This window comes from Hibiscus syriacus, unplaced genomic scaffold (assembly GCF_006381635.1).
Source record: "Hibiscus syriacus cultivar Baekdansim isolate YM2019G1 unplaced genomic scaffold, ASM638163v2 tig00110347_pilon, whole genome shotgun sequence".
Classification (NCBI taxonomy): domain Eukaryota; kingdom Viridiplantae; phylum Streptophyta; class Magnoliopsida; order Malvales; family Malvaceae; genus Hibiscus; species Hibiscus syriacus.
Genome location: NW_024062698.1, coordinates 506,037 through 517,874, shown reverse-complemented (window position 1 = coordinate 517,874; position 11,838 = coordinate 506,037). Strand labels below are relative to the sequence as shown.

Here is an 11,838-nt window from a genome sequence, read left to right as displayed (position 1 = left end):
TGATGGTGGGTCCTAATCATAATTTTTCGGTTAAGTCAGCCTACAAAGCTTTGTCGCTACCAATACAAAATGGTGATGATAAAAGGTGGAAAGAGTTTTGGCAGATTAAGATCCCTCAAAGAATTAAAGCTTTCCCTTATGGAAGACTGTTAACTAATAAGGAGAGCTATCGTCGGCATGTAACATCCTCTGCTAGATGTCAAATGTGTCAAAGTGAAGTTGAAGATGTGAGCCATGCACTCCATTGATGCACGTTTGCCTTCAAGATTTGGCGTCGTTTGATTGTTGCGAAAAATAGAGTTTATCACAATGCTGTTTCAGGAATGGTTTATCACTAATGTGACAGGAAAAGGGAATTATCCGATGAATGAGAGACATTCGGTAGTTCTTTTTGCCATTGTTTGTTGGAATATTTGAAAAATAAGATGTACCCTGCTTCAGCCCAACTTTGTTGATAGGAGGACTTATTTATTCAAAGTTTTCATCTAAAAAATGAAATTATTACCGCTGCTGAGACTGAATAAGGTTGTAGGAGATTGTTGAGGCAACAAGTAAGGTGGAAGGGACCAGCTATGGATTAAGTTAAAATTAATACCTACGGTGCCATGGAAGGACCGTTAAAAATGGCTGCTGCTGGGGGTTATAAGAGATTCAGATGGAGAATGGATTGTTGATTTCTCTCGGAGTTTCGGTGTTTGCTCTGCCTTGAATGCGGAGCTGTGGGCTATTCACGATGCTTTGCTGCTTGATTGGAACTTTGGATTTAGGAGAATAGAGGTGGAATCAAACTGTGCAATGGCTGTGGATATGGTTGATGGAGCTAGGCAAGCAATGAAGGATAATGGGATTATCATGCTGTTCCGAGAGATAATTGACAGAGATTGAAATTTCAGAACAAGGCATATATGTCGGAAGGCTAATTTGTAGACAAGTTTGCTACCATGGCAAAGGACTGTCCGATCGGTGTTTTGTTGCATCAGGAACCTCCGACAGAGGTGGCTAGCTTTGTGGAAAGTGATCAAGCTTTCATAAGTCAAGCATGTTTCCTTCAGTATTAAAAAAAAAAGGCTCAATACATGGATTGTACAGTGACGAAGAAATGAATTAAATGACAACATTATATTAACAAAAACAATCTAGTTAAAAGTCGTTCCATTGCACTGCATATCAAGTTTCAGCACAACTTGTTGACGCCGGAAGGTGGTGAAGATTCAGTCAATTTGGGGAAGAACTGTTCCCTTTCAACCGAGACATGAAGACGTGCCAACAACTTAACTACTGAACCCCAAGCAACAGGAGCATAACAAAACGCATAGCCGAAAACAGCTAAAGCTCTCACAACTCCATTATTGTACCAAGGATATGCCATGACCAGAAGAGAGCCGAAAATCCCAATCAATGGAACAAAAACTTGAATGGCAGGCAGCATGAACGAGTTGATTGCTACAGATGAAAGAGCGATGGAACCGAGGAAATACAGTCCCCAGCCTACTAGTGGATGGATTGTGCGAGGAATAATGGCGAAGGGAACTACATATGCCGCGAGAATTGACCAGATTTCTATGAACTTTATGGCAGTTTGCATCATGGATGTGGTTTTGTCTGAGTTTTTGTAGTATAGTTTAGAGATAGCGGGACGTGCTACATGTGTCATCACTATTATTCCGAGGAAGATAATCGATTGGATTATTACAACCGGCATCTCAGCCGCGTAGCCTACAGTTTGACGACGAGTTTCATGCCACTCAATGCCCAAAGGCAAGACAGGCCACGACCACCAATACCATGGCTTCAACCAAAGTGCACCAGGGAAAGTGATCACACTGTTTGGTCCACAGGGTACTCTCCACCGAAGTCTAAGATCTGTTGGCCAGCAGAAGAAACAAAACATAGCTTGTGGTTAGATTTGCAGCTCAATTCATTACAAGATTATAAATATCACCACTGATTTACTCACAGTAATAAGAAGCATCCATTTGGTATCCCAGAGGAAGTCTGTATTGTCCATCGAGGTTGGAGCCATTTAAAGGTGGGTGAAAAATTGGCTGGTCGAGCAAATCGGGGAAGTAAGCACCAATGAATCCCTGGTCCGCACCGTCAGGGTTTTCTTTACCAGTTTCCAGTGAATGAATCATGTCTTTGAATACCTCTTGTGATGGCTGCAACACAAAGAGGCCGGTATGAAAGATGCAGGGGTTGATGAAGACGGCACAAAACTGCCCACATTGGAACAATACATCGGTTTTCTGCAGAAAAAGATTGTCGGCGTCCAGCATGACAACTCTCTCATAGTCCACCAAACTCCAAGCATATAGTTTATTCAGTGTCAACTTAAATCTCTTTTGTTGACCTGTGTAAGGATTAATGTTCTCCACCCTCACCACCTTTGCTCCATCTTCCTCTTCCCTGTGTCACACAAAACACGACATGTCAAAATAATCTCCATTTCAATAAAATAAGGAATATTATAGTCTTTGAACATCATGTTTTCGAAAGTATCAAATTAAAGGACATGTTCTTAAAGGGGTTTTGCATGACAAGCAACTCTCACATGCTGTTTGCTTGACCAATACAATACCCGAGACCATGTCTTGTGCTGGTTGAAAGTGCGTGTGGGGTCATGGTGATTTAAATGGTATAATATCGTGGATCCACTAGAAATAAAATTAGGCCTAATGCGTCCACCCTCAAATAATATTATAATGGGCGGTGCGTTTATGCGGGGAAATTTATCTAAACAGGTTCTTTTATATAAATATATATACTAATCTATGCTTAACTCTTACCGGTAGTTGACCCTGCAAAAGCGAGCCAACACTGTTTTCTACAAGTGGTTTAACACGTAGTTGAGCAAGTAACGTCACACTTTATCACTATTCTAAGGAAACAATACAATAACGAAATAATATCTATTTTAACTTCTTCCTCATTTAACATCTCGTTTTTTTTCTAATATAAAGTTACTTATATTTAATTGTAAAAGATAATATATTAATAGGGCATAGATATTTTTTTCTGCTTACCAACATACCCTTTTGTTTTCCCCTCTGTATTAATTAATTGTTTTTAAGGTAATTAATGTAGAAATTATGGACGTTACAATTTGGACCAGAAACAGAGTTTCATCGAATCAAAGGGTTTTCATTTCTAGTGCTTGTGCTTCGCTAACCAATCTCCATTATGAAACCTTGCGTATAAGATTTATTTAATGGGAAAAAGCATTTAAATGAAATAAAAAGAAGAAGAAGAAGAAAGTGTTATCGGATTCTTACAAGGCACGAACCCACCGGAGGGGAACGTCGAGGGAGGCAATGACGACGAGATCGGCGTCTACTTGGAGCTTAACAAGGGATTTGATCAAGACACGTGTGGCAACGTAGAATTCGTAATCTCTCGGCGTCCCCATGTACATCATTGTCGCATAGGCGTTCCGGTGCTCCTTCTTCTTCAGTTTAACCCCGTTAAGCGCTTTCGTTTCCACGGCCGCCATCACACCAGCAAGACTCTTAAAAATGTAACAACATAGTTTCCTCTCTCCATTCGGTTCTCTTTCTCTATTTTTTTTTTCTTATATGAGCTTTTAGGCTATGAACTTCAACAAAAACAAAAGAAAACTCCGAAAAGTACAGATTTTCCTCTACAAATGCTGAAAAAGAATCAGTTGTGGCTTTGGCTGGTAATTCTTTAAGCTTACCAAAGCATATAAATAGGAGGAAATGTACGATGGAAGCAGACAAGAAAGTTCTTTAAAAGGAAGTACACAAGTGGGGCATTTTGGAAATTTTCATCTCCATTTGTATTTAGGTAAATTACAATTTTCATCACTGAACGTTAATCTCTCTCTTCTTTTACTCATTGTACTTCTAATTTTTTTAATTTATTCACTAAACTTTTGAATTACTCATATTTTGATACTCTGGATTATTTTATTATTTTTATATGATGTGTTCTTTTATCATTATTTAATATATAAATAATTTAAAATAAATGATAAAATAGTATTTTATTATTACTAAATTTAAAAAGACTTAAAATAATCATCGTCCACCATCAACCTTCGAAATATTAATAAAATTATTTTTTATTAAATAATAAAAAATACTATGTTATAATAAAATAATTTAGAGTGATCAAAACAGGAACAATTCGAAAGTTCAATAAGTAGAAAAATTGAAAGTACATTAAAAACAATAGGAGAGAGAATAAAGTTATGTGAGGAAAGATCAATTTTTCCTTTTTTTTAGAAAGCATCTAAGGTTGATGTATTTTAAAAATATAATGTGATCCTTGATTATTTTTTCTCTCAATGTGAATCTCTAATTCAAAAAATAAACTTAATGTGATCATTTGACCAACGTTTTCTGAAGTTGATCGTTACGGTGCTAACATGGTAATCCATGATATTAATGTGGCAATCTCGGTGGTTGATTACGTTGTGAATGACATGATAGATAGGCCAAATTGTTTTTTAGGGTTAATTACCTCATTCATACATGAACTATATCTGATTCTCAATTTCATACATAAAGTTTAAAAATTCTCGATTAACTACATAATGTTTTCTGTCGTTAACGGATTCACCCACTTCCGTCACGGAAAGTGACGTGGAACCCTATAACCATGACATGTGGCACATTAAAAATATATTTTTTTTTAATTTTTTTAAGTAATTTACACTATTTATCACTCAACTATCTTTTAACTCTTATTTTAGTCATTAAAGTTTAAATATTTTTTAATTTAATTATTAAATTATAGAATTACTCTTATTTTAATAACTTAAATTTATTTTATTAATTTTTTATGACATGGCATCTATTAATAACTCAAATTTATTTTATTTATTTTATTAATATTTTAATAACTCAAAGTTTAAACTACTTTTTATTTTAATGTATTTTCTTTAATATGTAACTAGAGTTTGAAAAAATTTCCCCAAATGGGTTGCAGGCTCTTCTTTGCAAAACCCCCTTAAACCCTAACCCTAAATTCCCAAATGTTTGTTCCTTCTTCACCTCTTTCCTCATAACCAAAGCCTCAAAGAAACACAAACCCATTCACCCCAAACCTTATGAAACGTGGTTCCGAAAAAGACTAAGATCGTAGAGTAATGACCGAACGTTGGATTTTTTTTAGAGTAAGATTGGGGTTTTGAATTGAAAGGGAGTTAGGTGTTAGTGGCCGGCTGAGATTATTGGAATTTGATATGGTTGCAGAAACGATTGCGAAGGGAAAACATATGGATTTCATGGTTCTGCATCTTCTATTGTAGAGAGAGAAAGTATAGGGTCGGTACCTGCCACTCACATGGGTCGGTATAATTTATGTCCCTTGCCATGCAAACCCCAATCCGGCAATAGGTTAAATGGTTATCATCAGCTGTTGTGTAAAACATGCTGACATATCTTTATCATTGCATTATTGTTGTCATCCTCGGTGAAAGAAACATACGCTTTTTAATCTGTATTACATTAATCAAGATATTATTTTTGGCTAATCAGATCATGCAAAGCAAGTTGGTGCAGCTTTGTTACTTTTGGCCAATTCTTGTTCACAAATTGGCGAAGTTTCTTCGTACTTCTTGAGCTTTCACTTTCTTGATTTTTCCCCTTTTTCTCTGACAATCTGCATCGTATCTGGGTGAAAAAATACTTCCAAAATTGGAAAGGTCTGTATACGAAAATGGGAGATATGGATTTCTATCTTTGAAAATCTTGGGCGGTTTGCCGAGGTAAGGTAGATGTTATAATTTTATTTTATTTTTATTTTGTTCTAGGGTCAAATTTACTTTTTTGAATTTCTAAGGCTTATTTAATTTTATCAAAAGTTTAAAATTATTTTATATTATAAATATAAAATTATTTAAATATTTAAAAAATTAATTATAAATGTACTAAAAATAAAAAATAAATTATTAAAAAATTAAATATACATATTAAAAATATTAAAACTATTATCAAATTTTAAAAAAATTTAATATATATAGGTTATAAAATAATTACTTATAAATTATTTAAAAATAAAAATAAAAAATATTTTAGAAAGAAGTATTATATATGACATATACATGTAACATATAGGCATATCTTAACATGTATACAATGTATTTTTTATTGAATTAATCAAAAATTAAAAAATTTAAATTAGTTGAGATTTATAATTTTTGGATTAGTTGAAACTTATTATGTTTTCTAATTATCTTTTTATAAGTCTTGACTAATTCAAAAGATAATTATATAATAAGTTTCAATTAATTTAAAATTCATAAGTCTCAACAAATTTAAATTTTGTAAGTCAAATTTAATCCAGTAAGAATACTCTGTATAATTGTTGATGATATGTCTAATATTAGATGTGTATATTATGTTAATATATTTTTATCATTTTATAATAGTTTTATAATCTTTTTATAACCTATGATATATTTTAAAAAATACGTATATTCTATTTTTATTAATTTAATTTTTTATTTTTTTTAATATTTGAATAATTTATTTTTGAAAATAATTTTGAAACAATTTAAATATCAATTGAACTTTAAACAATAATTTGATCATCGAACAAAATAAAAAAATCAATTTAGTCAATCTATCATGTCATTAGTCATTATAGACTTAGCGTCGTGAACTGCTACATCAGTACGGTAATAGTCAATAATGGATAATATTGATCAAAATATCACATTAAATTTATTTTCTTAATTAGAGAATCATATTTAAAAAAATAATACAAATCCACATTATTTTTTATCAAAAGTAAACGAAGCTTTGTTATACAAAAAAGTTTATCAATTTGCATCGTGAACCATTATACTTAACACCAACTTTAACCTTAAAAACACTTCCTTTAATATAAATTATAAACATTTTATTTTATCAAATTATATCATTAAATTTAATATCAAAATTTTATAATTTTTAATTAATCAAATTGAAATTCTAAAAAATAAATTATTAATAACTTAAATTGATTTCTTAAATAATTCTAACAAAAAATAATTTAACATTTTTAAATAATTGTTTTTATCTCACACTATAGTAATTTTTAAAAAATAAAACAATATATCTATCAATAAATGTGAAAAAAGCTATGTATATTTAATGTTATGAAATAAAGAAAGTAAAAGTATGATAGAAGAACGAGAAAACAAAAGGGAGAAAAATATGTATTATTTTCTTAATATTAAGTAAGTACGAAGATTTTTTAATCTTTATATTTATAGATATAAATGATAGTCTTAATATATAGAACTCTAATTTTAATGAACATTAAAATGTTAATAATAAAATATATTAAAATCATATTTAATACATATAATTCCAATTAATAAACGTTCACATATAAAATTTATTAATAAAATAAAAACTCAAATAATTTAATTTAATAAAAAAATAAAATTTGTAAGAAAATGAAAAGGTTGAACAAAAATTCAAGATACACAATATAATTATAAACCATCGTATAAAGTATCCAAAGGTCAAAACACGTGGGTGCACCTCAATGTTTCAGCCGCCAATAGACGAAACAGTCGTGAGTTTTGACAAGTAGTATGTGAGTACACATTTTGTAATATGTAAAAGAAAAGGAGGATTAAGGGTTAGGAGATTAAAAACAAGCAAAAACATTTAAAATTGTACGGAAAGACGTGAGAACTATATGAATTTTTAATTTATAATCTTTAAATATTTGAGAGGCTTAATGGAGTAATTGTTATTTTTAAAAATTTCAGATTCAAACACCAATTATAAAATGAGATTAAACGTTCATAATTAAACAATTAATAATATTTAAAATAATACTATGAGATTAAACGTTAATTTAATAAAAAAAATAAAAAAATAATATGGGCAATGAAACACGTAGACATGAGAAACAAAAGCGGGGCGTGATTGGGCTTGAGAAAACTCAAAGGTGGAAAAGTCAAGTTAGAAGAGGAAGACCAGAGTTACGCGATTGTCCTAGTGGGGGATTTGACTGGGTATATGGGCTGTATTAAAGACGCGTTAAGCAACGTTTTAAAGACAAATGCAGAGTATTCATTTCGACTCTTTTCTTTTTCTTTCTTTTTTGAAAGATAATTCTTACTTTTCTTCGCTTTCTAGGAATGGAGCTTCTTGTTTGTTTGTTACATTCGGGGTTTTCCTTGTTCCTTCCAATTCATTAAGTCGATCTCATATGCTTCCTTTAGTAATAGTACATTTAATTAAAACTTGGTCGATACAATGATTAAAATGGTCCATTACCATTACTCCAAGTGGGATATAAGTAGAGAAAAATACCAAGAACCAGTGGGCCTTTATTTCATCAAATAAAGAGGCTGGTGCCTAGTGGCAAGAGTGGGTTGATCCTGTCTACTTAAACACATGAAACATACACGAAGAAAGCGTAAAAGAGTAGTCGTTTCTCACCAACCTTTTGCCATTGATTGAAACTAGGGTTGGCACGCTGCCTTGTCTAGACTTTTTCTATATTTGAACCTTTCCTATTTTACAATGACTGGCCAAATTCTCCTGATAAATATTTGTAAAAGGATTTTAGAAATTATTATGTCATCTATTAACCATCCAAATTACAAGTCATCAAGTATGATTGTTGGTATTGGCCATTAATGGACATTTTGCTTTCTCCTAATTTGGGATCTTTGCTTTCTCCATTCATGTCCTACTCCTATGGTTTTTGGTTCACCCCTTACAGTACAAGATGCAAAAAGTTTAGAACTAGCTATTATCAGCCAATTCTAATCCCTAAATATGACCTAGAAGGGAATTAGGCCGAATCTAGAAAGTCGATTTAAAACTTGTTCCTCACGAACTATTTTTAATTTTGAACTCTAAAATAATCATTTAATGCTTGAAAATATTTATAGTTCTAACACTAGATAAATATAATTAAGTAAAAGTCCAAAGGAAATTCATTATTACAAATACTATTAAAACATTTATAACAGTCCAAAATAATTAATATTGTCCAAAGTCCCAAATATATGTAAAATAAAATAATTCCAAAATATTATATTTAAAGTAAGAAATAGATAATCCGAATAAACATCATACTATGAAAATAATAAACACTGAATAAAGACGCAACTTTAAGTACCGGTTCACCTAGCTCGAGAATCTGAAAGAAGAAACTAAGGGGGAGTAAACAACAAGGATTAGTGTCTCTAAAGTGCAATCAAACACAAATAAAAGTATAACTCGAAAAAAACAGTAGAAATTATTCATCCAAATATCAATGTTATAATTATATGCGAATGTGATGTAAATTCTTATGCACCCGCCCGTATATATGTCACACCCATAAGAGTGAGTGGGTTCTCTAGAACCTCACTAATTCTAACCCACACAATATGAAGTGGGGTCTGCCACAAAGGTAGAAGTCACTGAATCCGAAAAAGTGACATTCACCCCGTCGAGTGAATGAACTAAACTTCCACTATTAGAAATCATCCTAACATGATATGCAAAATGACATATTATCCGATGTCTGATTATGTATGAATAACAATATTTCTGAAGCATATTCAAATATTCTAATTCCAATAATTCCAACCAAATACATAACATATAATTCAATTTCGACAGCTCAATATGCAACCCATGACATTCTTTCGAAATCAGTTACACAAACAGTTTTCACAATTAGACATGCTCACCTCGATCAAACAAGAAACAATCCAAACAAGTAATATAACACTAAGTAAAGAGACACACCTCGACCAAAGCTAACGTCGATAGTAGACTCTACCATGGACAGCTAGAATAGTAGATCGGTCTGAATTAGTGACAACGTCAAATAATTATTTAAATAAATTATTCTAAAATTAATTACGTAAATAAAATATTAAATTTTGTTAACTAACACTCACGGTTGACATGGTCTACACGGTTCGGTTTGAAGTTCGTGGGTAATGGCGGAGGAGGCGATAATTCGGTTCCCAGTTCAGAATGTCTTGCAAATTTTAGAGCTCGAATCAATATCTAATTAACTAAATATTTCAAATTAAATTTACCAACAACAATGATGATTTTTCGATTTGAAACGGAGATCGACAAAGGGTATTTTGTTCGAATAAAGGTTCTGCTGGTACACAGGAGGGGACTGTCAGCGACAAGGGTACATCGACAGTAGCACCCAAAGGTCGGGGTATTAAGACCGACCTTAAACGACCGACGACAACATCGATGGGAGAGAAAAACTGATAGAAGCTTTCCACGACTAAATAACGTTGTTCAGTCGCGACCCAAGCTGTCCGAGTCATCCTTGACGAGCGTTCGACCCCACCACGACCATACATGGTCGATACGAGGCCCCCACGGCGGGTAGAGCGACCAAGGCTAGCAGGTTTCATAAACCAGTACCATTCAACATTAACGGCGAGCGATGGGGAGATATCGAGGTACATGAGCAACGATCACTTTTGTGACCAAACGACGAATCGACAATGATGTCGAGGAGAAAAGAAGAAAGCGACGTTGTTAGGGTTTGGGTGAAAAGAGGGCGTCGTACACTAATATAATAGGGGAAAATGGGAATTTGGTTTTAAAGAAAATAGGCTAATTATAAGACAAGCTATTCGATTATCTACGATTTTGAAAATGACTCAAAGTTTTCCAAATTTAAAATTCTGCCACTAATTTCAATTTAGGAATAAACGTTAAAATTTCCCAATTTCTAAGGTTTTAATTTGGGAAATTTTTTTGGTGTTACAATTCTCTCCCCCTTTAAAGAAAATTCTATACTCAAAATTTACCTAGAGAAAAGAGATGCGGATATTGAGCCTTCATGGTCTCCTTGGTCTCCCACGTGGACTCATCATAACCTTGATTACGCCACAAGACTTTGACCATCTTAAGAGTATTTCTCTGAAGAAGTTTCTCATCCATCTCGAGAATTTCAACTGGCTTCCTCGTATCTCAAGTCGGGTTGGATCTCTACATTATCCACATCTAAAACGTGAGACGGGTCGGCTCGGTAAAGTCTCAACACAAAAACATGAAAGACATCATGATGCGAGCAAGCTCAGGTGGTAACTCAACCTGATAAGCAATCAATCCTACATGACAAACAATTTGAAAAGGCCTAATGAAACGAGGACTCAATTTATCCTTCCGACCAAAACGCAATACTTTCAAGAAAACCTCATCACCTATCGCATACTCAATATTCTGACGTTTCATATCAGCATAGGAAATTTTTTCTATCAAAGGCAATCTTCAGTCTATCCCGAATTATCTTGACAATCTGCTTCACCTAAAACCTAAATTCGGACCCAATAATATATGCTCAACCAACTCAGTCCAACCAATCAGAGTTTGAAACTTACATCTATATAGAGCCTCATATGAAGCCATCTTAATTATTGGCCTAAAAGTTGTTAGTGTAGGGAAACTTGGCCAACAGTAAAAACTCTTTCAAACTGCCACTATAATCGACAACACAACCTCTCAATATGTCCTTTAGAATCTAAATTACCCGTTCTGACTTTTTATCAGTATGAAAATGATAAGCAATACTGAAATTCAATCGAGTGACAAGGGCACTATGTAGATACCTCCAAAACTTCAAGGTGAAGCTCAGATCACGATCTGAGGTGATGGACAACGGTACCACATGTAAACGGATAATCTCAACAATATTAAGTTGTGTCAGCTTATTCAAAGAAAAATAGACCCAAACTAGAATAAAGTGGGAATATTCGGTAAAACGGTCAATGATAACCCATATAGAGTCCTTCTTTGAAGGAGTTAGATGAAGACCCGAAATAAAGTCCATAGTCACACGCTTCCATTTCCACTGTGGAATCTCAATATGCTGAAGTAACCCCAGATGTACATT

At 33.0% G+C, this 11,838-nt stretch overlaps 1 protein-coding gene across 1 annotated transcript; it reads right to left on the bottom strand.

Moving 5' to 3' along the window:
* Positions 1 to 1,100: 1,100 nt before the first annotated feature.
* Positions 1,101 to 3,611, bottom strand: LOC120120773 (putative glucuronosyltransferase PGSIP8). The gene is made up of 3 exons (XM_039140307.1): positions 3,273 to 3,611; positions 1,958 to 2,406; positions 1,101 to 1,863 (listed from the first exon to the last, which is right to left on the bottom strand). The coding sequence occupies exons 1-3, from the start codon at positions 3,488 to 3,490 to the stop codon at positions 1,175 to 1,177; spliced, it is 1,356 nt and encodes a 451-aa protein (XP_038996238.1). The 5' UTR covers positions 3,491 to 3,611; the 3' UTR covers positions 1,101 to 1,174.
* Between the last annotated feature and the right edge of the window lie 8,227 nt (positions 3,612 to 11,838).

Bases quoted from the DNA above. Each gene is read 5' to 3' on its own strand.
- LOC120120773 (XM_039140307.1), bottom strand. From the start codon at position 3,490: ATGGCGGCCGTGGAAACGAAAGCGCTTAACGGGGTTAAACTGAAGAAG. The intron at 2,407-3,272 runs GTAAGAATCCGA...TGTGTGACACAG, and splicing joins CTCCGGTGGGTTCGTGCCTT to GGAAGAGGAAGATGGAGCAA. The intron at 1,864-1,957 runs GTGAGTAAATCA...GCTGGCCAACAG, and splicing joins AATGGATGCTTCTTATTACT to ATCTTAGACTTCGGTGGAGA.